General features: G+C 42.8%; 2 protein-coding genes across 6 annotated transcripts; one reads left to right on the top strand and one right to left on the bottom strand.

The window, feature by feature from the left end:
- The first annotated feature begins 6,201 nt into the window (after positions 1-6,201).
- trim25 (tripartite motif containing 25) lies at positions 6,202-16,941 on the top strand. 5 transcript variants are annotated; one of them, XM_072683327.1, is made up of 12 exons: positions 6,202-6,289; positions 7,297-7,958; positions 8,380-8,475; positions 8,572-8,805; positions 8,945-9,113; positions 9,200-9,226; positions 9,445-9,492; positions 10,378-10,440; positions 10,589-10,705; positions 11,065-11,154; positions 11,307-11,348; positions 11,550-16,941. In XM_072683327.1, exons 2-12 carry the CDS (start codon positions 7,350-7,352, stop codon positions 12,080-12,082), a joined length of 2,028 nt encoding a protein of 675 aa, XP_072539428.1. In that variant the 5' UTR covers positions 6,202-6,289; positions 7,297-7,349; the 3' UTR covers positions 12,083-16,941. The 5 variants fall into 5 exon arrangements, with proteins under 5 accessions (XP_072539428.1, XP_072539430.1, XP_072539429.1 ...); XM_072683329.1 differs by having other exon boundaries at positions 10,592-10,705; XM_072683328.1 differs by having other exon boundaries at positions 9,448-9,492.
- Positions 16,942-17,017: 76 nt separating this feature from the next.
- dgke (diacylglycerol kinase, epsilon) lies at positions 17,018-27,929 on the bottom strand. The gene is made up of 12 exons (XM_072683332.1): positions 27,405-27,929; positions 26,105-26,773; positions 25,354-25,513; positions 25,080-25,199; positions 24,586-24,729; positions 24,254-24,411; positions 23,745-23,793; positions 23,532-23,645; positions 22,772-22,843; positions 22,479-22,606; positions 22,221-22,332; positions 17,018-21,924 (listed from the first exon to the last, which is right to left on the bottom strand). Exons 2-12 carry the CDS (start codon positions 26,524-26,526, stop codon positions 21,694-21,696), a joined length of 1,710 nt encoding a protein of 569 aa, XP_072539433.1. The 5' UTR covers positions 26,527-26,773; positions 27,405-27,929; the 3' UTR covers positions 17,018-21,693.
- Positions 27,930-27,962: the final 33 nt, after the last annotated feature.

Raw genomic sequence — 27,962 nt, forward strand, 5'->3', positions numbered from 1 at the left:
CCATTATAGAGTTTGTACACTAATGATATGGAGACAGAGACAACTCTACTGTACTCTATTATAGACTCTATATACTAAATGCTAGAGTCTATAAACTCTTTATCACTCTATAATATATGGAGACAGTTCTATAACATGGAGACAATTTTACTGTAGTCTATTATAGACTCTATATGCCCCATTAAGAAAATTTAATTATACGCTATAGTGTATTCTCCATTATGTATAGACTCTATATACTCCATTATAGAGTCTGTACACTAATGATATGGAGATAGAGATAACGTTACTGTACTCTATTATAGACTCTATATACTCCATTATAGAGTCTGTACACTAATGATATGGAGATAGAGATAACGCTACTGTACTCTATTATAGACTCTATATGCCCCATTGAGAAAATTTAATTATACACTATAGTGTATTCTCTATTATGTATATACTCCATTGTAGAGTCTGTACACTAATGATATGGAGACAGAGACAACTCTACTGTACTCTATTATAGACTCTATATACTCAATCCTAGAGTCTATACATTTTTATCACTCTATAATATATGGAGTCAAATCTATAACATGGAGGCAATTTTACTGTAGTCTATTATAGACTCTATATGCCCCGTTGAGAAAATTTAATTATACGCTATAGTGTATTCTCCATTATGTATAGACTCTATATACTCCATTGTAGAGTCTGTACACTAATGATATGGAGATAGAGATAACTCTACTGTACTCTATTATAGACTCTATATGCCCCATTGAGAAAATTTAATTATACGCTATAGTGTATTCTCTATTATGTATAGACTCTATATATAGATAGATAATCCTTTATTAGTCCCGCAGTGGGGAAATTCACAATATATACTCCATTATAGAGTCTTTACACTAATGATATAGAGATAGAGATAACTCTACTGTACTCTATTATAGACTCTATATACTCCATTATAGAGTCTGTACACTAATGATATGGAGATAGAGATAACTCTACTGTACTCTATTATAGACTCTATATACTCCATTATAGAGTCTGTACACTAATGATATGGAGATAGAGATAACTCTACTGTACTCTATTATAGACTCTATATGCCCCATTGAGAAAATTTAATTATACACTATAGTGTATTCTCTATTATGTATATACTCCATTGTAGAGTCTGTACACTAATGATATGGAGACAGAGACAACTCTACTGTACTCTATTATAGGGTCTATACACTGTGTTATGGAGACAACTCTATGTAGTCTGCTATAGAGTCTATATGCTCTAGGATTGAAATCTACACTACTCTATAATAGAGTCTCTTTCTCTATTAAATGGAGACACTTCAGAAATGGATGTAGGGGCATGGTGATGCAGCGTCTCCTGTGAGATGAACACAGGACTGGTGCGCTATATATCTGCTGTTGGTGACAGTGAGGAGACCGATAGGCTGCTGCATTTGGGAGCTGGTGCGTATGTTGTGTGCTGAAGGGACAGCAGGCGTCACTAGATCACCAGGCTTCAGCACTGACCAATACAATGCAGCTGAGGCCGGACCCCAGTGACGAACTGCTGCCCAAGGTGGAGGAGCGAACACACAGCCACCTCCTAAAGTATTGGAACAGCTGGGCAATTCCAGAACAGAAGACATTTGGGTTTAGAGTTCCAGCTTTAATTTCCTGGTGTTTCCACTGAGAAGTGACTGACCAGATGTTGCCCCCCGAAACAAGACCTGAGAGAAGCTGCGGTGAAAGCCTGGAACAGCATCACAAATGAAGAATGCAGCAGTTGGGTGATGTCCAAATGTCTGTACTAATACGTTTGGAGGGGACTGTAGCACTGCACCCCTTTCTAAATGACCAGGCTAATCACTGCTGCCCCTCCTGCTGAACCCCAGAATGATTCTCCTAATTCTAATCAGGGAATTTCAGCAAATTACAGAATTTCAGCAGGTTTGGTGTGAAACCCTCTGTGAAGAGAAGCTTACAGAGTCAGTGGTGCTGAATGGAGCCCAGATGTCTGGTTCACTACATTTATACTTTTATCATTTATACTGTATTGCTTTTATGTAAATAGCAACGCTTTGAATCCAATAAATGTTTGTATTAAATATGTATGTAAATATTTGTGTGATTGAGACAAACACACACTACACACAAAAGAGAAATGTAATACATTTAATTGTATGAAATGCTCAATATATACAGCAGTGTATATATTAATACATATATTTTTATTAAATACTATTCATTAATATTCTTAATAATAAATATATACACATTTATTAATAATAATAATCACACACCTCACTCATTCCTCCTACATCACTTTAGCCCTGCCCAATGTGCCTACAGCAGTTTAGCCCCACACATTCATCCTACAGCAGTTTAGCTCCACCCTTTCATCCTACAGCAGTTTAGCTCCACCCTTTCATCCTACAGCAGTTTAGCCCCACACATTCATCCTACAGCAGTTTAGCTCCACCCTTTTATCCTACAGCAGTTTAGCTCCACCCTTTCATCCTACAGCAGTTTAGCTCCACCCTTTCATCCTACAGCAGTTTAGCTCCACGCTTTCATCCTACAGCAGTTTAGCTCCACCCATTCATCCTACAGCAGTTTAGCTCCAACCATTTATCCTACAGCAGTTTAGCTCCACCCTTTCATCCTACAGCAGTTTAGCTCCACCCTTTCATCCTACAGCAGTTTAGCTCCAACCATTCATCCTACAGTAGTTTAGCCCCACCCATTCAACCTACAGCAGTTTAGCTCCAACCATTCATCCTACAGCAGTTTAGCTCCAACCATTCAGCCTACAGCAGTTTAGCTCCACCCATTCTGACTAGGACTGAGTCAGGTTACACTGAATATTTCAGCAGGTCCTGCTGGGCTTGGAACACAGATCTGCAACAAACAAACAAACAAACAAACAAATAAACAAACAAACAAAACAACAAATCAGAAACATCAAGAATAAAGACATTTTCAATCAATTCAAAAAACACCTTTCAAAATAAACAGTGCATCATAATTAATAAATAAATATAGTTTAACTGAATGAATAATTGAAAGCTAAGTGACTTAAGCTGGCTCCTCTGTTGTGCACAGAGCTGCTGAGAGTCTCACAGTGTTGGTTTATCAAACACCCAGGTAAGCTCCACACACCTGAGCTCTGCTCTTACCTGCTTCACACACCGAGGAGAAGCACCCGGATGAGTTTCCTGGTGGAGTAAAGAGGAGGGTGGAGGTTCAGGGGGCTGTTCGCTCGCTGCTTTCACCACATGTGCTGCGGTTGGTGGCAAAATTCGGTTAGTCTGGTCTGCTGAGCAAAATAATGACAGATCAACGTCGCCACCTCCTGGTACGGAGTGGGAATGACTATGATTATGACTATGATTATTATTATGTAAATTATTTTTACATTGAAAAAACATTTTATTGTGTTTAATTTAATCAACAACAAAAATCGTGCAGTAAAATGAGAATTTTATTTATATAAAATAACTACTGTATGTTATATTATTGTTATAGTATTGTATTGTTAGTCTATGTCTCTCACCCACGCTCTCTCAGTTTGTCTACGTATGGGCGCGTCTGTGACGTCATAATCGGGCAAACTAATATAAATAGGGCCCCACGGACCAAGGAACCTCACTCTGAGGCCACACGCCATCGGAGGAGGCGGTCTGCTAGACTGCTGTTACACAAGCACGCACTAACGTACGCACAAGCACAAGCACAGACTGCTGAGGAGGCTCCAGCCCCTGCAGCGGCTGATGCTGAGACCGGCCCCCAGTGAGGGGCCATATGTCAAAAGGAAGGGCCACTAAAGAACCAAAGCTGTCCAGAGGCCAGCTTGCTCCCCTGCCCTGCCCACGTTGGTGGACAATAGTACCCCAAGCACTCCCTCCTGACAAAGCCCCAAGCCCCTGTCAAAGCCCCAACCCCCCCCCCCCCTCTTTACCTCAAATTGTCTGCGTGTGTGCGCGTGTGTGTGCGCGTGCGCGTGCACATACACCGTGGGTCCAGCCTCGTCCCCTGGCTGTACCCATACCACAATTCTACTGTCCTGGAGACAGTTCTACTGCACTCTATAGACTCTATAACCTATTAGAGTCTATACACTCTTTATCACTCTATACTATGGAGACAAATCTATAACATGAAGACAATTTTACTGTAGTCTGTTAAGATAGTCCTTTATTATAGTCTATTAGTCTGTTCAGTCTATTAGTCTGTACAGTAATGATATGGAGATAGAGATAACTCTACTGTAGTCTATTATAGACTCTATATACTCAATGCTAGAGTCTATAAACTCTTTATCACTCTATAATATATGGAGATAGTTCTATAACATGGAGACAATTTTACTGTAGTCTATTATAGACTCTATATGTAAATATTTGTGTGATTGAGACAAACACACACTACACACAAAAGAGAAATGTAATATATTTATTTGTATGGAATGCTCAATATATACAGCAGTGTATATATTAATACATATATTTTTATTAAATATTATTTATTAATATTATTATGAATAATAATAATAATAATAATAAACAAGCTATAAGCAGGGACAGTGACCCCATGGCCGTGGTCACAGTCCAGGCTTTTGCAGGGTGCCCTCTTGTGGGACTTGAGAAACATGCAGTAGAAGAATCAGACATCTGTCAGGAGCCAAAAAGGAAAGAAAAGAAAATGAGGAAAAAAACACTAAAGAGACTGAAGGCTGCTGTAAAACTAGCTACTGTATAAGACTAGATATATAGATTAAAATAATAATAATAATAATAATAATAATAATGAATAATACAGAAAAATACTTTGCTAAGTTTGCTATAATAACAATCCATAGTAATAATACATTAAAATCAAATCAAAAATCAAATCAAATTTTATTTGTCTCATACGTAGTAATACACAGTATAACTTGCAGTGAAATGCTTTTTTGACAGTCTGCCCACATCAAAGCTATACAATAAAGATCTAAATTTAAACTTAAACTAAACCGTACCTTAATAAAATAAAGTGCAAAAGTGCAAAAAAATTAAAATAAATAAAATAAAAGTTACATTTAAGTTAAATTTAAATTAAAAATAAAATATAAAATTTGAAAATATAGAAATATAGAAATAAAAGAAGCAAGAAAATATACAGATGGAATAGTGCGTGTGTGTGTATATATATATATGTATGTATACATATGTACATATTTATCTGTATGTGAGTTATTGTCCGTAGTGAGTTGTCCGTGAGCCATGGTTGTGTATTGTAGTGAGTGAGGGTCCGGTTTGTGTATGTAGATACTTTAATTTAGTGTCCTAGTCCCTGTCCCCATTCAGGGCACGGATGGCTTGTGGAAAGAAGCTCCTCCTCATTCTCTCTGTGTTAGCCTTCAGGGTTCTTAAGCGTTTCCCCGAGGGCAACAGAGAGAACAGTCCATTGTTGGGATGACTGGGGTCCTTCACAATCTTCTTGGCCTTGGTCCAACACCGCTTCTTGTAGATGGACTGCAGGTCAGGAAACTCCATCCTAGTGATTCGCTCTGCTGAACGTCTCACTCGTCGTAGCGCTTGCCTGTCCTGCTTGGTGCTGTTCCCAAACCAGACTGTGATGTTCCCCGTGAGGATGCTCTCGATGGTGCAGGAGTAGAAGGATCGTAGTACCTTGGAGGGCAGTCTGAAGTCCCTCAGTCGTCTCAGGTGGTATAGGCGCTGACGAGCCTTCTTCGTTATGGTGTTGATGTGGCAACTCCATGACAGGTCCTGAGAGATGGTCACTCCAAGGTATTTGAAGCTTCCTACCCTATCCACTGCCGTTCCACTGATGTGGACAGGTCGGTAGCTCCTCTGCTGTTTCCTGCTAAAGTCCACAATCAGCTCCTCAGTTTTGCTGGCATTTAGCTGGAGATTATTATCCTGGCACCAGTTCTCCAGGGTTCTCAGGTGTCAAATCTATGATTCGTTATGAAGAATGTGAGATATTATCATCACTGCTTGTTTTTATCTTATTTCTTAATCAAATCTGGTGTCTTATTCTGTTTCTGGTTCAACAGTAAACAGTACAAATAGCACAAAACACAAATCAGCTGATCAAACACGGGATGGGGTGTTGTTCTTCACCCCTACCCCTATTCAGACAACACCCAATCGTGGCGGAGGCAGTGGAGCGCCAGTAGCCAATCACAGCGTAGGAGGCGGGCCGGGCGTGCGGGCAGGGGAACAGGAACGCGGCTGTTACCAGAGTTCGTTTGCAGGTGCGGCTGTTAGGCGCTGTGTTTTCAGTAAGTGCGGCTTTATTACCCTTACCTGACCCACTTCTGCTGGTGGACCCATTTACTGAAGTGACCCGCTCTGCTATCGTGGCTGTAATGCTCGCAGATGTCAAACAGCGACCGAAATGTCATTTAACGTTCATTCGCTTAATCGTTAAAGTCGTCAGGTGTCCATTTACACCTATACGGGTCAGTACCGGGTCAGTACCGGGCCAATACCGGGTTTAAAGATCATTTAATTCGACTGCTGCCTGGTTTGTGTGCTCTGCACCCGGACTGTCCGTGAGTTTCGCTTTCTCAGTAACTTGACGATAGCTGACTCCCACTGTTTACTGAATGTGGACTTTTATTATGAAATCAAGCCTCTGGCACCTTTTTAACGTCTGTAGTTTAACTGTTTTAAAAGAAACAATCCACGCTGAGCTCAGATTAATTTTAGCTTGATAAAATAATCTAACGTTAGACGAGGCTGCAGTTAGCTAGCTAGCTTCTGGCTCAGCAGGTTGATGTTTAGCTAACGACTGAGTTTGGGTCTTGGGGCTTTTATTTTGAAATGACGAGGTTAACTTTACAGTTTAGCTATACATTTCCCACAAATATCGCAAAAAAATAATCAGTAATTATTAAACAAGAGGTGAATATAGCTTCATAAAGAAAATAGCTTAAAATATATATATATATATATTAAATTATATATTTAAAAATAAATAATATATATTTTAATAATCAGTTTAAAATGGCGTAGGAACATTTAACTGACTGTTTATGTGCACTAATAACTCAGATAAATAACAGATAAATCCGCCTCATATATAATTAATTATCTGTTATTAATCAGCTTGTTTTTTTTATTATTTGTCTTTAATCACATCCCTGTAGTATAAGGGGGATATATAATATTAATAATGTATACAATCTGTCCTAAATGCGCTTATAAACTGTGTGTATGTTCGTTGTTCTGAGTCGGACTGATGGTTCTCCTGGGTTCTGCTGCTGGTTTCGTTTCCTCTGTAAAGGTTAGGTTTCGTTTCTCTTTGGCGGGAAATTTAAAGCTCTGCAGCGCGCGACCATGGCGACGTCACTGCTCAACCTGGAGGAGGACCTCACGTGCAGCATCTGCCTGTGTCCGTTCGACGGGCCGGTGAGCCTCGCGTGCGGCCACAGCTTCTGCCAGCAGTGCCTGGAGGCCGCGTGGCGGAACGTGGATCCCGTGAGCTGCCCGCACTGTCGCACCCTCTACACGGTGCGGCCGGAGCTGAAGCGGAACACCGTGCTGAGCGCCGTGGTGGACACCATCAGGTCCGCGAGCGACGCCATTATGCCACCCAGCGAGAGCGTGCGCGAGGTGCCCATGGCCAAGCCCAAGCCCAAGCCCGAGCCCAAGCCCGTGCTGTGCGACACGTGCATGGTGGCCAAGGCGGAGAGCACCTGCATGACGTGCGCCGCGTCGTTCTGCAGCGAGCACGTGCGGCCCCACCGCGACAACCCCGTGTACCGCGCGCACCGCCTCGTCGAGCCGCCGCTCGCGGACCTGCAGCATCGCCTGTGCGCCGAGCACGCGAAGCTGCTGGAGTTCTACTGCGTGCAGCACGAGCGCTCCATGTGCAGCGGCTGCCTGCAGGAGCAACACCGGGGATGCGCCTTCTGCCCGGTGGAGGAGCAGCGTGGGAAAACAGAGGTACTGAAGAGCGCGAGACAAATACAGTCCCTTTAACTCAACTAATAAAAAGCAACTAAAGTTTAAACTGATCTTTATTTTCTTTTTAATAAATAATATATATATATATATTTAATAAATATAATTAGCTTAAATGTAAACATTTTTAGTCAGTTAAAATGTTGTTAAAATAAATAAATAAATCTTTAATTGGATAAAAAATATTTTTTACAAATTGAAATCCATTTTTCTTTTAAATAAAAAATATAAAAATGTAAAATTTTTCATCAATTTAAAATGTTGAGGTAAAATAGTTTAACAGCTTAAAGAGTTGTTTGTTTAATTATTCTGTAATTAATCTGTAATTAAAAATATATCATATATTGTAAAATGTGCAGTTTATTTGAGCTGAGTGTTTTTGAGCACTCTGTCTGTGTTTCAGTCTGAAATGAGGGACAAGCTGGGCACTCTGGACTGCAAAATTGAAAAGAATCAGCTGGTCATCTCTCAGATGAGGGAGCAGCAAGCCAAGCTCAAGGTCAGTGTGTGTGTGTGTGTGTGTGAGATAAAGGGGTACAGAATAACTCCTACTGCAGCTTCTGAAACTCACTTGTGGTTCTTGATCTTACTGCAGGACATAGCTGCTGTGCGGAAGCGCGCTCTGGAGGCCGAGTACCAGCAGCTCAGAGACCTTCTGCAGAGAGACGAGAGTGAGGCCATGAAAGCTCTGGAGAAGGACCTGGAGACTGGCCAGACCAAGCTCAGCACCCTGATGAAGAAGTTCAGCCAGAACATCGAGAAGATGAACGGAACTAAAGACGAAATCCATCGTCTGCTGACCCAGTCCGACTCCATGGACTTCCTACAGGTATACTTTAGTAATGATACTAAAATACACTCCCATGACTTAATTATATATATATGTAAATCCATTGTGGTAGTGTGTGTGACCCAGCTTAGTTTGTGTGTGTGTGTGTGTGTGTATATCTGACCCTCTTTCCCCCTAGGCATCTGTGGACATGCCCTCTGTGGTGGCATTTGACCCTTACGCCCCTCGAATCAACCTGGACTCGAAAGCTGTGATAGCGTACCACGCCTGTGTCGTTAGCCTGAAGGAGCAGATATCAAAAATCCTGAGCCAGCCGGTGGAGAACAGGCTCTCGCTCCTCAAACCAGGTTGGTCTGAATGTGTACTATATATATATGTGCAGCAGTTGGAGTAGTCATTGCTCACATGGGTGATGATTAAATATATTTTACAGAATCTGAAAAGGCTGACACTGATCAAGGTGAGACAGAATTCAAAACGATAAACAATCAAACCATATGGGCTTTGTAGTTTAATTGAACCCAGTTTAGTCTAACTGGTGGAATCTGAGGGCTTTATTACCAGGGCTTTCTACTGACAGCTCCAGTCTGGTGGAGGTGTGATAATTTACTTGCCATTAACATTAGCCTGGTGTAATCTGGGGTAATGCAGTGGACCTAATCCCAGTCTTCTCTCTAGCAGGTGCAGGTACGCCGCCCACGGTGCTGCCAAACCCGAGGGAGAGAGGTGAGTGCTGTAATTGGTTAATCTGTTTCAGCTATGGCTGCTCTGTTGTCTGTAGTGTCTGGCCTTCTTCAGTTCCTTCCACCCTGAGTTGGATCCTTGGTGGTACAGTAGGACTTGTGCTCTTCTTGTAATTGAATGCATCAGTGATGAGCAGATGGATCAGATGGAGCAGATGGATCCATCTCCATCCTCCTTCCACACCACCATTTGTACTTGCATCCATCCATGCCTTCATTACATTCCATTACTCCATCTCTTTTCTTATATCTGTCTGTCCATTCGTCCCTCCGGCCTGTACTTATCCACCCGTCTAATCCATCCCTCCATACATACATCCCTCTACTCGTGCATGCATCCACCCATACCTCCATCCATCCCTCCATCCATCTTTCCACACATGCATCTTCCCAGACCTCTGTCCATCCATCCCTCTATCAATCCCTCCATCCATACCTCCATCCATCTGTTTATCCATCTCTGCATACATACATCCCCCTACTCATTCATGCATCCACCCATACCTCCATCCATCTATCCATCCATCTGTCTATCCATCTCTGCATACATACATCCCCCTACTCATTCATGCATCCACCCATACCTCCATCCATCTATCCCTCCATCCATCCATCCATTTTTCCATACATACATCCCTCTACTCATACATGCATCTACTCTGTCCATCCATCCCTCTATCCATCCCTCCATCCATCTATCCATCCATCCATTCCTTTGTCCATCCAGCTATCTATCCCTGTATCCATCCATTCATCCATCCATCCATCCATCCATCCATCTATCCGTCCATCTCTCTATCCATTCCATCCGCCCATCCATCTATTCATCCACCCCTCCATCTATTAATCTGTCTCTTCACACTTGCAGGTTTTGGCCCCAATGAAGCCTTCAGCCCACCTAGAGATCCCGGCGCAGCCAAAAAGAAACCACGTAAGACCCAGCGAACCTTTTTTACAACCCTCTAAAAAAATCCTCAAAATGATTTCTCCTTATATAAACATTTTTATATTTGAATCAGTTTATGAATAAAACCCTGAAATCCTGAATTGTTTCAGCCTTTTCTCTCTCTATTCCAAAGGAGAAAGGAAAGACAACAAGGGAGAGAAGAAGGACAGCAGAGGAGAGCAGAAGGACAACAGAGGACAGAAGAAGGACAGCCAGGGTCATAAGGAACACAGAGAACGCAGAGAGGAGAGTAAGTCAGGGCCGCGCTGTTTGATCTCAGATTTCTATAAATGAGTGGAAATATAATTTTAACCTGCTGGATTTTAAAATGAACATTTAATCTACACAGTTGTTACCAAGTACACAAGACATCAAGACAGACAAAGCAGCGAGGATGTAAATAAACACTATTCCATAAATAAGAACACTCTTATTTTTTATTCCTATAAGCCACTTTGTTTCGTAATGAAACATATCAATCTTATTTCAATTTTACATTAAAAAGCTTGGATTTAATGCACTTATTGTACTAATGTACTGATTTGTTCAGTAAAGCATGTTTGTCAAGTTGTACTTATTTATAACTGGTATCATTTTATTTTTTTCTAGGAGCCAATAGGTTTCCTACTGCAGGAATGACCTCTTCATTCTCCAGCATGGATAGAATTCCTGATCTCACTAAAAGTGTTCCTGATCCTGGTAGGTGGGCTTCTTCACACTTATCCCTGTCTGCAAACAGCAGTGTGCTCAGGAGACGCTCTGCAAGCCTAGCGTTCGAGCCCAGTTTGGACATAGGCCTGTATGAGTGCCGGGTGTGACTCCCTTTCTTTTTTTTTCTCTCTCTGCTCTAGCTGACATGAGGACATTCGTCAAGAGGAATGATCTTCTGAAGTGTAAGTGATTCTAGCCAAACAAAGTCATGTTTGGTCTTCCTAATTAACATGTGCTATATGTCCAAATGTTTGTAGACACTCTTACTAATGAATGCATACGGCTTGTTTAAGTTGCACCCACCGATAATTGGTGGAGCAGATGTCTGGATACTTTTGGACACATTAAACCAGCCGAAAACGTGTGTATCTCTCTTAATCCAGATGGCACAATCCTCATGTTTGACCAGAGGACGGCCCACAGGCGAGTGGCCCTCTCGGAGAACAACACCAAAGCATCCGTGTCAGACGAGCCGTCCCCGTATCCGGAGATTCCGGCCCGATTCACCGTGTGCTCGCAGGTGCTCTGCTCCAAGGGTTTCACTCAGGGACGCCACTACTGGGAGGTCAAAATGAGCAGCAACAATTTCTGCGGCATCGGCCTGGCCTATGGCAGCATGGACCGCAAAGGTCCGTGCAGCCGCTTGGGCCGGAACGCCCAGTCCTGGTGCGTGGAGTGGTTCAACGTGAAGCTCTCCGCCTGGCACAGAAGCGAGGAGACGGTGCTGTCTAACCCAAACCCCAGCCGGGTGGGGGTCCTGCTCGACTGCGACGAAGGATCTGCCACGTTTTATAGCGTGAGTGACCGCGCCTATCCCTTCCACACGTTCGTTTTCCACTTCTCCGAGCCCGTTTACCCTGCTTTCTGGATCTTCTCCAGTGGGTCCTCTATTAACCTGTGTAAGCTGACCAATTAGTGGCTGTTTGTTTGTGTACGGTCACATGGTCATATATGATGATTAAGGATCATTAGGTAGATGGGTTATATACAATAACTAATCACACATGAGGGATAGCTCACAATTCTGTAACCAATCACTGCTGTCATGAGAAGACCTCTTTTTTTTTGTTTGTTTAGCTCCACCCACACAATCTGATTGGTTGAAGAGCCCTTCACCTGTGACAGCACATTTTTTCTGTTTAACGGTGCGAAGGGTTCCTTGAGTGATGCCATAGAAGTACCCTGTTTCATTTAATAAATAATCATTTTGTAGAAGAGATGTGTGAAGAACCAGCGTAAGGGTTCTTCACCAATTTGAAGGTTCTTCACAATCACATCTCTTACAAAAATGGTTCTTCTGTGACATCATGCAAAAAAAACCTTGTAGCATTTTTATTTTGGGGGATTTTTTGGACCCTTCGTTGCTAAGCAACAACAACTCTCATTTAACTTGAAGCTGTTGGAGCTGTTTTTTTATTGGCGGAAGAATTTTGCCATGTTAAAAAAGTTTAAACACTTTTGTAAGTGTCCCTCTGCCCACCTTATAGGTCTAAGAACTTCAGCTGATATTTCTGTTTAACCTCTTTCTGCTGGACCTTGAATATAACAAGCAGAATAAACCAGGATGACAGCTGGTCATTTTCTACTTTATGCCTTCCTCTGATTGGAAAGAACAATAATAAGCTCTGAACTGTGCTTGGAATGAGCTCACACTCGCGCTCACTCTAAAAACACACAGCGCATCCAACAAGAACCAAAGCCTCTGGAGGAGCATGTACACCAGGGCCTGTGGAAAGAGGCTAACAATTAAACCACCTTGGTAGGGCTGGACGATATAGCATAAACATTAGTATCACAATACCAGTATCTACCTGAAGGCATTTTCATGATACCCAGTATGTATCTCAGTGTTATTTTATTGAGGTTTGATCCTTTTAATCCCCACATGTACAATACCACTGCCTACAGTAGTACATTATTGCCCACATTGTGCTGCACTTAACCCAATTACACAAGACTTGTGCTCCCTTTGTAATGAAATATACAGCTACTCCATGGCCACTGAGGTCTGATGATATTCACGTTATCATGATAATGACAAAATTTAGTCATATTGCCCCACCCCAATATATAATAATTATATATTTATATAATTATAATTTATTTTAAGTAAATATTAATTAAATCACCACAAAAGTCATCCATCAATTACTGCTTTCTTGTTTATTCATTTGTTCGATCCAATTTCATTGTGATTTTTTGTTTGTTTGTTGAATTGTTTTATGATAGTAAACATGGCTTTTGTAAAATAAGGATTGTTGTTGCATTACATGGAGGTTTGTTATGAACCTGTGGTGTTTCTCGTGACAGCAGTGTGTAATACAGTAGCCTATCAGCTCTGCAGGGCTGCATTATCATACGGGTGGTAAACATATTTGTGCCATTACAGCGCAGGGTGTGTAGAGCTGATTCGATCATCTGTTGACTCTGATAAGAGTCTAATGTTGAAATGTGTCAGGGATCCGATCTCTTACTCACATAGGGCTGAATCAGTGAATCAGATCTGAATCAATCCGCCTTTTCTTACCGACAGGTAACACACCTAATACAGAAAGTTGAAGGTGTAGCTCGGCTGACGGTGGCTACTGCTTTTAGCTGTGTGTCCCTACTTCAGTCCATGCTTATAGATAACAGTCTTAATCTGGCTAAGATGAATGCCACTCGTTTGAGCTCAGGAAGGGGTCATGTATAATATATACACTGATCAGCCATAACATTAGCACCACCTGGCTATTATTGAGTAGGTACCCCATGTGCCGCCACAAGAGTTCTGACCATCTGAGGCATGGACTCTGAGGGTCTCCTGTGGTACCTAGCACACGTTAGCAGCAGATCCTTGTGGGCGGGGCCTCCATGAGTATAAGTGGGCCTTAGGCATCCTTCCTTAGAGCACTTTTGGTAGGTACTGACCACTGCATACCAGGAGAGAACACCCCACAAGACCTGCCTGATGTTCTGGAGATGTTCTGTCCCAGTCTGACTTGTGTCTCAGATTCTTACGCTTGTCCATTTGTCCTGCACCTTCATCTCCTTTTCCTCTCGGTGGTACTAATGTTATGGCTGATTGGTGTATTAAATTATCTGCGGTTCTGTGCTAATAAACAGCTCCTGTTTATTTATGGGGTGTTGATTTAAGAGCAGCTTGTTGATTTACGAGGTGAAGGCGGGCAAAGTCCATAGCCACGATGCTCTCACCAGAGGAAAGGTCAATAAGAATGGCTCCTGACCAGCTGAATGAAGTGCCTACTGGAGTGAATGTTCGACAGTTTAACGGTTAAGGAGAGGTTGGATGCTGGCACGGGTTTGCTCTTTAGACATCTCTTATTGCTCTGAGAACAAACTGCTCTTGGGTGGAGGAGGCTGTGTAGGCTTCCCTCCTCTAGAAGGTTCGAATGAGCCTCATATACCTGGGCTGTGGGAATCAATGGAGACCTCCCAATACAAAATTATCACAATACTTGATCCAGTTCCTGAAGATTCATGATGACATGGCAACAATAGCACCATCCTGTGGACTGTGCAAATGTTTGTGGACACACTTGTGCACAATCAATGCATTTAGCAACCCATTGCTGACACAGACGTGCAAATGCACACACACAGCTTGTCTAGTCCCTGTAGAGAAGAAGTACTGCCAATAGAATAGGACTCTCTGGAACAGATAAACATCATGAACCTATTGGCACCATGCTGTCTAATGGCAGGCGTGGGCTAGAGGAGGGGTATAAAGCCCCCCAGCATTGAGGAGCTGTGGAGCAGTGGAGGAACTGTGTGGAGCTCCATCTAGTACTTTTGGGAGGAGTTGGGGATGATGAGGTGGGGTGGTGATCATCATCCAGCATCCTGACCTCACTAACTAACGCTCTTGTTGCTGAATGCAATCAAATCCTCACAGCAATGCTCCTCCAAAATCTAGTAGAAATCCTAAATTTGAATATTAAATTTAAATATTAATAATAACATATTAGTTATTAGATGCAACTTAAGTATTGTGATACTGCATTGTATTGAGTTCTCCTCCCACCCCTAATGTCTGGTAATCCAGGGGTGCTCATTTGGTCCTTATAAACCAAAATACCCCGAAGGTCAGTAGGAGCGGTCAGGAGTCTGTCTGGTCGGCCTGGGCGATGAGAGAGTATGAATAATTCAATTTAGTTCATATGAGCCCAGGATAGCATCAGACATCACCACATCAGACGTGGCTGATAGTTCCATTTAGGACAGCTGCTGATGTGCTGACCTCTGGAGAGTACGAGCAGACCCTTTCACACTGATCTAGGAGCAGCTGGCCAAACTGGAGGACAACTGGCCTCAGATCAGCATCAGGAAAGGGGGCTCTGGCTAAGCTGAGGCTGAGCTCACTTAATGTGCTTTCTGCTCGTGTGCATTATGGGGATTGCTGGTGGTCATTTAACAAAGATTTCGTGGCGTTGTGGCGCTGTCAGACAAAAAACCTTGTATCTCCATTTTTTCTGTTTTTCGCTTTTCTCCATAATGTGAATCTGACAGTTGTTCTTTATACTGTATCACAATGTCAAGATGAATGGACCAATAGAAATGCTCCAAAATGAAGTGCTGTGTTGGAGATGCGAGGTTTGTGAGTGACAGCGACACTGTGTGTATATGTAAAATATATGTATATTTTGTTTTCCTGTGTAACAGCACATATGTTAAAGATGGGCGTTATGGCTAATTCTTTTTTTTTTATATATATAAAATATAAAGACATTTTTACAACATGGTGATGGGATAATATAATATATATATATAAAATTATTCTAATTTACTACAACTTAATATATTACCTTGTGGCCTCATTAGATTCAACTGTAGCCCTTATATATACATTTTTGGTATTATTGTTTGATGTTGGGGCGTCAGTATATTCATTTCTGGTTTGTGGTCTCAAAATATTACCATATGACCATGTCGTATTTATTCTTGGTCTCAATATAGTATCCAGTAGCCACGCCTTATTAAAATGAGCAGCTCCGAGGTTTGGTAAGATACATTACAATGATTCCACTTGAACTGAATACATACTTGCTATATGGACAAAAGTATTAGGACACAGCTCTTAATCACTGAATTCAGGTGTTTAATTCAGTCCTGTTCAGCCACAGGTGTATAAAATCAGGCCCCTAGTCCTGCAGTCTGCCTTTCTTCCACATCAGTGAAAGAACGGGAGGTTCTGAAGAGCTCACTGAACTCCAGCGTGGTTCTGTATGTAATAGGAGACACCGCTGCACCAACAACAACAAGTCAGCTGGTGAAATCTCCTCCCTCCTAGATCTTCCTCCATCAGCTGTGAGTGGTGTTATTATTGAACAGTGGAAGAGTTTAGGAGGAACAGCTCACAGAGAGCAGCTGAGCCACCGAGTGTCTGTCAGACCACGTAAAGTTACAGAGCGGGGTCAGGGCCGAGTGCTGAGCTCAGAGCAGAGTGCAGAAAAGCCTCCAACTGACTCAGTAACTGCAGCAGAGCTCCAGACCTGCTGCTGCTGCTGGTAGAGCTGCTGTTAAAGGGGGACCAGCTCCAGATCAATAATGAGGTTACAATGGGACGTCATTAAGAGCTCCTGTGTAGGTGGAATGTTGTACTTGTGCAACTGCAGCCTTTGCTCTGTGATCTACTGCAGTTTAGTCTCTGCATATTTAATATTGCATTAACTTTCTGTGGGTTTTTCAATCAAATATCAAATAATGTGATTAAATGTGAAGTGTGTTAATCTATAAAGTTACACAGTGCATTAAATAAATTGAGTGTGTTCTGAACCCCTGCCTCTGTATTGTGGTTTATAGTGTATTATAATGAAGTGTACAGGAATATCGCGACCACAGGACCGAGGCATATGGAAAAAAAAATATTTATTATGAGTTGAGTTCCAAAATTTCATTAACCAGCTTTACATTCACTTCTATACCACCAGAGCTACACACCAGTACATGCCAGTTTCCTCAGTCACACACACACACGCACACACAAGCAGTGTTTTGGACTTTTTCATGAAGTAAACCCGAGAGATTTAAATATCTTTCTCAGTTAAGCTACAGAAATTCAGATGGAAAACCACTGCAGGCAGGATCTGACCTAGTGTCTGGCTCTGTTCGTCCAGATAAGAGACATACGTGGTTTTGTTTGAGCTTTAGAGAAGTGTATCATATAATTCACTGAGGTGTGAATAGTTTCAGTCAAGTTCTGCAACCGTTACATTCCTGTTTACTCTGTAAAAATATAAACTGTCCTATTCAGCATGAACACACCTGCAGGGCAGTCGGATTACAGTCAGTAGTCAGATTCTGTAGGAGTCACTGTGTGGGATGGTTCCTATTATAAAAATAAATATAGACTTTATGAATGAAAATTATAAATCATTTCCACGACAGTAAACACCAGCATGGGATTCAAAACAGCAGGTCATATTAAAGTACATCTACACACCATAATATTCACTCATTCAGTCAGCTTGGAGGTCCTGCCCCTTTCCCATAGAAAAAATGGATACTGAAACGTTTGACTATGTGGAATACTGGGGGGGTGTAATATATATATATATATATATATATATATATATATATATATATATATATATATAAATAAAATATGCTAAAATGTATTTTCAATATGTTGCAAAACATTAAACTGTGTGTTTTAATATATTAGCACCTATACTTGAAAAATGCTGTAATATATTATACTATACTAAAACATAAATAAAATATAATATATATATATATTTAATACACATTTCCACGTATACATAAACTATGCTATAAACTACTGCCAATATGAGACAACTGCTTATCTCTACACTCCCTGCCCATTCTATCAGCTCTACTGACCATATAGGAGCACTGTGTAGTTCTACAACTCCAGACTGTATCTATCTGTTCTTCAATGATCAGGACCCCACAAGACTGACCACCACAGAGCAGACTGTAGTATTTGGGTGAAGGGTCATTCTCAGCACTGCAGTGACACTGACGGACATGGTGGTGGCGAGTGTGTTAGTAGTGTGTGTTGCACTGCTGGTGGTACGAGTGGATCAGACACAGCAGTGCTGCTGGAGTGCTTAAACCGCTCAGCGTCACCACTGGACTGAGAAGAGCACACCAACCAGAAATATGCATATAACCAACAGGATGACCAACACAGCTAGGTAGGAGTGTCTGACAATAAAGTGGACAGTGAGTGGACAGACACAGTGTTTAAGCACTCCAGCAGCACTGCTGTGCCTGATCCACTACTCATACCACCAGCAGCGCAACACACCTACACACTACTAATACACTCGCCACCACCAGGTCAGTCAGTGTCACTGCAGTGCTGAGAATGACTGACCCACCACCCAAAAAACACTGCAGAGAAACAGATGGAGACAGTCTGGGTTGTAGAACTACACAGTGAGTGTAGAAACAAGGTGGTTTTAATGTTATGGCTGACTGATGTACTGCAATATATACTTGGAATAGATCTGTATTCTGTATAGATTCCATTTCTGTATGGGGTCAAGGCTCGGTAAACAGGCTGAGAGACCATGCGAGAGAGACCCTGCACTCTCTCTCTCACACACACACACACACACACACACACACACACACACACACACACACACACACACACACCTCTAGCGATAAAGAAACTTGGGTTCTCGTTACTCCGCTCAGCATTTCTTTAGCGGTTTTGACGCCTCACACTGTCTTCAAAATAGAGAGTACTCGGCCTCAACCGTACAAACAGGCTTTCTGTTTTTCTTAGAAAATCTCTGCACGCTTCTATGGCTTATCTAGAGTTTTTTTATAAAGCCAGAACAATACATAATAATAATAATAATAATAATAATATTGGCAATGGAACACTAAAGGGCATCTAAGGTAAACCGACAACTTCACGACTAAAGACAATATGCATGAAAACGGCCCGACTGAAAGAAATAATGGATGGACTTGACTAAACTCAAATGTACGTCATTTCCTCACAAAAGAATAAGACTAAAAAACGAGCACCCTGCGTGTTTAAGGTGGTAGTAACTTCAGGCTGCTGCAGATGGCGCTGCACGAGGATGACGGGGCCACAATTCTGATGAGAATGTCCTGTAGGCAGGGATTTCTGCCACTGCTGGTAGACCCATATGACCGTATGCTTCCATACACCTGCAGATTCAGCTACTTCCTTCACACTATGGCCTTTGGCCACGCCCAAATGCTAAATATCACTCCCTTTAGCCAATCATTAACTGCGTCTGCTTTGCCACCCATTTTCCACATATCCAATGAAACCCTCACTGCACTGTGCCCTCTCTTCTCAAATCTATGAATCCGTCACACATCCCACAGGTATTTATTTCCCCACCATCTCGTGCAGCGCCATCTGCAGGAAACTGAAGTTACTACCATCTAAAACATACATGGGAAAAAAACACCTAACTTTCAATGAAAGTCAATGTATTTGTATATACTCCAAAATTTGTGTTTTTGAACAAAAACAAAACATAAATAATTAAATGTAGCGGACATCTCAGATGTCTTTTGCACAGTACTGTTTATATTGGTCCATTAGAAATGGTAACAATTATAGAAATAGTGTACACACAGAACTCGAACCTAGTCAATCCAGTGCATTACTTCTTTCAGTGGTTCTGTCCAAAAGCTTAAAGCGAAAAGCTCTCGTCCTAAAAAAGACTGAAAACATACCAAGGTTTAATGGTACAGGTTGGGATTCAATCTTGAAAAACCCCAGTGGGAGTACTGGTTGCTTTGAGCAGCGATCTCGGTTCACAGCAATATAATCAGAACACTAGTTCTTAATCATGCAGCCTGACTGTACCCATCACTCTCCTGCGTCCACCCTGCCTCACTGGTGTTTGGTGGCTTGGTGAACTTTTGGAGCTTTTGACTGGGTTTAAACAGCCACACAGATGCGGAACAGTTCGACTAAGCAATGGTTTGGAATATAGGAGTGTAAACTAGGCTTTAAATAGAAGATAGAGCTCGAGACATACAGTAACAGTAACAGTGAGCCATGAGACAAAGGAATAAAACAACTTAAATAAATACAATTGCAAAACCAAAAAAAAATAAGAATTTGAGGTGCTGAAGTTTTTGGTCCTGTGGGTAAAAGCTGTAGGTAAGAGTACATGAGGTTATAGTGTACTGTAAATTGTTTAGCCAAGCTTTTTTGTTTGGGGAGGAACAGCGAGTAACTGGCTATAGCGCCGGACCTTTAAACCGCTGCATTTCTACCGTAGATGCTGGTTTTCCATATGCAGTTATTGTTCAGCATCTATTATAATAATAATAATAATAATAATGTTTATTTCTATGTTTAAATCCTGTTTGGTAATCATTAAATAGTAATAATTAAGTGGCTAAATCTCACCTGTAGCTTCTTCAAGGCCAAAACTTTCACCTCATAAATAAGCCAGCCAGGAAAGGTACTACTAGGTATCTACTACGATCTACTCCATATTTTAAAAGCAAATATTAGTCTGCAGTGTTCATAAACACAAAGCAAGAGAGGATTTATGTAATAAATATATACATATGGCTGGCCTTCCTACTATATACTACATATTTATGGGCAAAACACAAAATTTGGTGACTATTATTGCACAAAACTGTTTGCAAAACTCAAGAAAGATTTTCGCAGCGAGTTTTCAGTCCAGTGACACAGAATCAGTGCATATTCTCAACATTCAAACAGTGCCACTGTAAAATCATCAGTGCCAGAGTTTCAGTTCATTCACATGACACAAACTTCAGTTCATTCACATGACATTAGTTTGCTGAAGGGTCTGAAAGAGGGCGGAAAACAGCTCAATTAGTGAGCAAAGCTGAATACCTTAAGCCCAGAATGAGGACTGTCTAACACAGACACTCGTTAATCTCTTCTCCAGTTGGGTACCGGCCTGAATTTGGGTTCGACTTGTCCAGAAACTTTCGACACCCTGGTGGATGGTTGAGGGAATGCAAGTGCTATGGCAAAAGTATCTCAACACAAAAAGGAGCATAACACCTGTGAGTATAACACAGATGAGGGAACTGCGGGATACTGTTTCTATGGTAACGACTACGGCTAATTCACAGCCACACATTCTGTTCCCAGATCCAGAGCGAGTGTGTATTATTCCCAGTGAGGCCCAAAAAGAGTTAGAAAAGAGTACAGTTGGACACTAAATTGGATTTAGTTTGGGATGCAGTTTAATCCAAGACATGCAGTTTCATATTATATTATATTATATATATATGCTCAATAGTGTCTATATAGAGCATATAAAATGGTCAATAATAGAAAGCGTCACATTAAATGGAACATGATTAAATGGAAATAATAATAAAAATACAAATCTTTAATATAGTGTCCCAAAGCTATATCATCAGAACGCAGATATATTAATATTAATGTATATATTATATCATATATTAAATGCTGTATAATTGGGAACACTAAACATTGCTCTGGAACTGATGAACAGAAGGCTTCAAGAAAAATGGCCTGTACTTGTTCTACCAAGTCTAGCTAGTGCCTTACAGTGACCGTGTGCTTTTCTCTGGGGTGTTAGAGGGCTTAGTGGTACGGTTAGCAGAGTGGCCTTCACCCTCTGAGGCGCTGGAGTCTTCATCATCATCATCGGTCTGCTCGGCACTGTGATACAGCATGAGTGCCTGGGTTTTATGGGTAATGGTGATGGTGCAGGGGCCCTGCGCCCATGGCTCTCCGTCAACCTGCATCGGCATGCGGGAACTTTTCAGGACGAGCTGCAGGGTACACACACACCCACACACACACACACAGTATATTTTAATGGATCTGGTATTAACCCACCACTCTGTATTAGCTCCATTTTAAACCAGCAGCTTCAGGATCACACCGATGCTCCACTGACTGGAACAGGGAGAAGGGCGTCTCCCTCATTCCCACTCTGGGCCGGAGCGCTGCTGCTACTGCACTATGGAGGTTTGGTGGTGGAGCTGCAGGAGGAGAACCTCTCTCCAGAACTGCTGAGACAATAATATCTAATCTAATCTAATCTCATAGTCTACATATTTCTCACCCTCACTGTGTGTGCCTGGCCCAGCCGGACAGGGTTGGCGAGTTTAACCTGAATCTGAGCGCAGTGGAATGAGCCAAACACTCCAACAACCTCCAGCAGGCCGTCATCCAGCCTAGAGAAACACACACACACACACACACACATCATTATTACACAGATAATAAGGTAACTTACTCTGGAAGAAAGGTGGAACAACACTCCACGTCCATCAGACTAATATTTCAGAAGTGATGGAAACGAGCTCTTTAGGTATCTCACCGTGTTGGAGGACACGGCTCGTCCCCCATCCCCTCCCACAGCCGGCAGCCTCCACCCCAGTAACCGATATTACACACAATGATTCCCTCCAGACTGGGCAGAGCCACCCGTTCACCATCCAGCTCCAGCTGCAGCGCGTGCGCGCACACACACACACACACACACACATAAATATAACAATATAACTCCAGTGAACAGAATCAACACCCTGTAAGAGAGAACTGGTCTGACTGATCATACCAGTATGTATATATGTATGTATGAGTTTTTATGTGGCTGAGTTCAATTCTCACCTCAATCCTTTTGTCCAAGTCCTTACATTCCTGCACTAGGCAGTCTTTGGTACCATAGAGGAAATACACCGCCTGTGAGAGTTCACAGATTAATATTAGGCAGCCTTTATCATCATCATCATCACACATCTTTACATTTTTCAAATAACGGTTGTGGATTTTTTTAACAAAAATAGATTTTTATGCATATTTAGACTCAATTCCTAATGATTTACTGAACTTAACTTACTGGACAAAATAAAACAATATAATTCACATAATGTGCTTTTATACTTTTTTTTTTTAACAAAAAAAACCCCCAAAAAAACAGTAATGATGCTTTAGAAGTTTAATTCCATTCAATGTAATTGTTATTAATATAATGTTTTTATAACAAATGTTGTAACAAAGCAGCTTTACAGAGATCCGGGTCCTCGCCTCATCCCAGCCAGTGGCAACAGTGGCAAGAAAAACCTCCCTTGGGTCGAGAGGAAGAAACCTCGAGAGGAACCAAGACTCAAAAGAGGAACCCGTCCTCCTCGGGTCATCAGCGGATCATAATAAACAGAAGCGTGTGTTTGTAGAGAGTGTGACTTATTTACACTTACATCCACAACACATGACTGGGGTGCCCAAACTTTTGCACAAGACTGCATTTATGGACTGCCCTACTACTACCACCTATCACTAGAGCAGGACCCAGTTCCCAGGCCCAGATGAAGCGCACCCTAAACTTTTGAATGGTAAATCACCTTTATTACACACTTAGTCACGTTCGCACCTTGTTGATGATGCGGCTGGAGAAGACCGAGGGTGTTTTTTCACGATGAGTGTGGAAGTTCAGGGCCATCAGAGCGTCCGGACCCACAGAGAAATAATTATTCATGGACAAAACCTGCTGAGACATCGGATAAATCAGCAGATCTCATCCTAACTGACCAAATGTCATCACAGTCCAACCCAGGCTGTGGATCTCAGACAGGGCGGTTCTTACCTTTGGCTTGCGGAAGTAGTTTCCTTTAGAGACGACTTGAACCTTCCACCTGTGCGACAAACAATATCCTTATTAATTATGTGCCGAAACAACAGAAGTTATATCACCCCCTACGCTTCCTGTAGTGTATTACAGTCTGTCAGAATGAGCGTGTGGATCATATGATCATTATAGAGCATTATAGAGCGCCCCCTACGCTTCCTGTAGTGTATTACAGTCTGTCAGAATGAGTGTGTGGATCATATGAACATTATAGAGCATTATAGAGTGCCCCCTACGCTTCCTGTAGTGTATTACAGTCTGTCAGAATGAGCGTGTGGATCATATGAACATTATAGAGCATTGTAGAGCGCCCCCTACGCTTCCTGTAGTGTATTACAGTCTGTCAGAATGAGAGTGTGGATCATATGGACATTATAGAGCATTATAGAGTGCCCCCTACGCAGTGTATTAATCAATAAATTAGTGACTAATAATTACAGTCCAAATGATTAGCAGGCTAAACTGACCTGTCCATCTGGACCACCTCAGCATCCAGGACGTTCCTGATGACCTGCTCGACGGAAATCTCCCCAGCGTAGCCTGATCCCCAGCCCAGAGAGTTAGAAAGGTCATTACCCGTTCCCAGAGGCAAGATGGTCACTCGAGGAATAAACTGATCTTGACCCTGAGAGAGAGAGAGAGAGAGAGAGAGAGAGAGAGAGAGAGAGAGAGAGAGAGAGAGAGCATTGCATTTTATGTGCTATATGAACTAATAATAATAAATCATAACAGTACAATTAATATTATATAACAATAATAATAATATTATATATAATATAATGAAGTATTGCGTGAGCACCTTCAGTTTCATTGCGTCAATGGCGTCCAGCACCCAGCCCACCGTACCGTCTCCACCACACACCAGCACACGCACAGCACCAGGGGGCAGTAGAGTGCACAGCTGCAGTGCTTTGACTGGAGCTATCTCAGACAGATCAAACACCTGCAACACAAATACACACACAGTTGTCAGGATGTTGCCATGTGGTTGCTAAGGTACCTGTCATGATTGCTATGGAATGGCTAAGTGGTCGCTATGCTGTACCAAGTGGTTTGCATTGATGTTGCTAAGAGCTTGCGTTGACATCTCTGGTGGTTGCCGGAGTGTTATTGGGCAGTTCCTACGGTACGCCAGGTGGTTGCTAGGGCATGCTGTGTTTAGCTGCTGCTCGGCACTTCAGTCCATGTTCTAGATAACAGTGCGTCATATAGTGCATATAGTACTGTCCATCAGCATCTGTTCTCCTAAAGGACATGGACATTGACTTACAGCTGATGGACAGAGACTGGTACCTGTACTGGATTGAGAAGGGTCCGAAACTCTCCCAGCAGCACTTCCCCCATGTTGTTTCCGCTGCGCGTGTTGGCCAGCACCAGCAAAGGGCTCCACCCGCTCCCACACGCTGCCGCAAGCTACAGCAAAGACACAGCAGTCAGTACAGCTGAGAGACTAACACTGCGCCATAATTAACCCCCACCAAACACTGTTATTAGGGCAGTCAGCTGCCTTAACCAAGAGCTGCTGGAACAGATCACAGATCAGTACGTAATGAAGGTACTGCTTTACCTTGGAGTACTCATCTGGATGCCTGCGGCGCAGTTTGTTGACCTGGTACAGGTACTGTGGAGGGATGATGATGGAGCGGAACTCCCCCAGATCACACTGCTCACCTCCGCTCAGACCGGACCGACAGTCGTCATGCACTGTGGTCTGACACCATACACACCTGAACACACAAACAGATGTATTACAGCTTTACTTTGAAATATAATATATAGACAAAAGTATTGGGACACCTGCTCCTTCATCACTTATTCCTTAATCAAGTTTATCATAGTTAAATAAATAAATACATAAGGTTTATCCTGCTTTTGTTGGAGTAACTGTCTCTACTGTCCATGAAGGGTTTTCTACTAGTTCTTGAAGCTTTCATCACAAAAGTACTGGATGGAGCTCCACCACCATCATTCCAGAGAACACGGTTCTTCCACAGCTCAACAGCTCAATGCTGGGGGGCTTTATACCCCTCCTCTAGCCCACGCCTGGCATTATTAGGCAGCACGGAGCCAATAGGTTCATGATGTTGATCTGCTCCAGAGAGTCCTATTCTATTGGCAGTACTTCTTCTCTACAGGGACTAGACAAACTGTGTGTATTTGTGCATTTGCACGTCTGTATCAGCAATTAGTGCAACTTAAAGTAGCTGAATGCATTCATTAGAAGCTGTGTCCACAAACATTGGGACAACATATAATCTATGAGGACGGGTTCCCCAGGTCCTGCACCAGAGCAGACTGACCAGCGATGCTGTAGTTACCTGTAGTCACACAGTTTCGGCTGGGTCCCGCACTGCTGCTTGCAGACGGCGCAGTAGCTGGCCAGTGGAACGTTCCCCCGCACCCACCGGTGGAGGAAGCCGCCGTCCGCCTGCGCGGGGGCCATGATCTCCTTACAAGGCAGGGTGTGGTCAGCCTTCCGGACACAGAGCTCGTCAGAGCAGATTCCGCAGCACTCACAAAACGCCCCCTGCAAGATGGGCTGGGTGCACACGCAGCAGTACGTGGGCTTGTTGAACAGGTCTGTGTAGTGCCAGCCGTGCTTGCTCTTGCGGAAGAGGTCCTTCAGCTGCACTTTGCGCTTGGGACGCTGGAAACTGCACCACAAGGTGATGAGGACTGGGAGCAGAACAGCAAAGCTGGTCCAGAGGAGGAGGGTCCAGTCTTCACGAAAATCCTCCATTGTTTGAGATGGTCGGTGACTAACTGATGCAGCGCCTGAAACAACTGGCTTATGAGCCACCTAGATCCGGATCCGTCAAACTGCACAGAACACGAGCTGAGATCATCTACATGACTTTGGTTCAGTGCATCGGTATGAGCTCAGATCAGCGGATTCATTTGCTTCCAGATGGTCCAGACAGCTTTCGGTCATAATGCAGCAGAAAAGGTTCCTAGAGCCACACTAACCGGTCATCATCGCCGAGCATCTGTGAAGAAGATCACATCAGAATATTGAGGCGCGTCAGTATGGCTATAGATCACTGCCTAATATTATAATATATCATAAAACTTCATTCCTATGAGTCAAAAACTCCCAAACAACCTCAAATCGACACAAAGTGTACCAGGTTTGCATTTCATCTGTGGAGATCACATCAGAATATGAAGGTGCATCAGTATGGGTTGGGTTCAATGCACCAGGATGAGCTCAGATCTTTGCATTAATGCAGGCTACGAGTTTTGGGTCCAAAATCCAAAAATGATCTCACATTATCATTATCAAATAACATTTATATTAAGTGCAGATCACAAAAGAATATGGGGCTGCATCAGTAGGAGTTCAGTTCAATGCATCAGTATAACTTCAGGTCATTCCACACCTTTCAAATTGTTACTTGTCAAAAGCTCACAGATGACAAGAACCTCACATAAACACCAGGAATCCCAGATTGAGCACTTTCTCTGTGAACACTCGGGTACATCAGTGTGGGTTGAGTTCAATGCCCCAATAAGAGCTGAGAACATTGTGCTAATAAAGGCTACAAGCCTCCCAAGTTGCTGTCTGTCAAAATGCAACAAGGTTTGAAACTTCACACCATCACAGATTAAATACTGTACCTGTGCAGATCACAGCAGGGCATCAGCAGGGCATCAGCAGGGCATCCGCAGGGCATCCGCAGGGCATCCGCAGGGCATCCGCAGGGCATCCGCAGGGCATCAGCAGGGCATCAGCAGGGCATCAGCAGGGCATCAGAGAGCTCAGGTGAGGGTTGAGTTCAATGCACCAGTATAAGCTCAGATCGCAGCCCTAAATCCACTCATTTTCATTAAGAAACAAAAGGCACCAGAACGTAGAGCCAGCGAACATCCAAACAGAAAGGCTCTACCTCGCATTAGGTCCAACCAGCCCGGGTTAGATCAGAACCCTCAGTAGCAGAACCCAAACCCGTCTGTCTCCAGTGCATCCTCCTCCTCCTTCGCCCAGTTTAACCAGTTTAACCCGCCATCTCCACCAAAGCACAGCCTCCGCCGCGCTCTGCTCCACATCTGGCGCTCCTCCTGAAGGCTGTGGAGGTCTGGAGCTGGACCAGCCTGAGCAGAAACGCTGAATAACAGCAGAAACGCTTCCGCTACAGCGTCCGCTCGCACTTCCGGGAAGAAATGACGCACGACGCA

The sequence above is a fragment of the Salminus brasiliensis genome, chromosome 7 (assembly GCF_030463535.1).
Source record: "Salminus brasiliensis chromosome 7, fSalBra1.hap2, whole genome shotgun sequence".
Lineage (NCBI taxonomy): Eukaryota > Metazoa > Chordata > Actinopteri > Characiformes > Bryconidae > Salminus > Salminus brasiliensis.

Coding starts and splice junctions, on each gene's coding strand:
- trim25 (XM_072683327.1), top strand. CDS start 7,350: ATGGCGACGTCACTGCTCAACCTGGAGGAGGACCTCACGTGCAGCATC. Junction 7,959..8,379: donor AGCAGCGTGGGAAAACAGAG/GTACTGAAGAGC, acceptor TCTGTGTTTCAG/TCTGAAATGAGGGACAAGCT. Junction 9,114..9,199: donor GCTCTCGCTCCTCAAACCAG/GTTGGTCTGAAT, acceptor TATATTTTACAG/AATCTGAAAAGGCTGACACT.
- dgke (XM_072683332.1), bottom strand. CDS start 26,526: ATGGAGGATTTTCGTGAAGACTGGACCCTCCTCCTCTGGACCAGCTTT. Junction 24,730..25,079: donor CCCTTCTCAATCCAGTACAG/GTACCAGTCTCT, acceptor TTTGTGTTGCAG/GTGTTTGATCTGTCTGAGAT. Junction 22,607..22,771: donor ACTTGGACAAAAGGATTGAG/GTGAGAATTGAA, acceptor CACGCGCTGCAG/CTGGAGCTGGATGGTGAACG.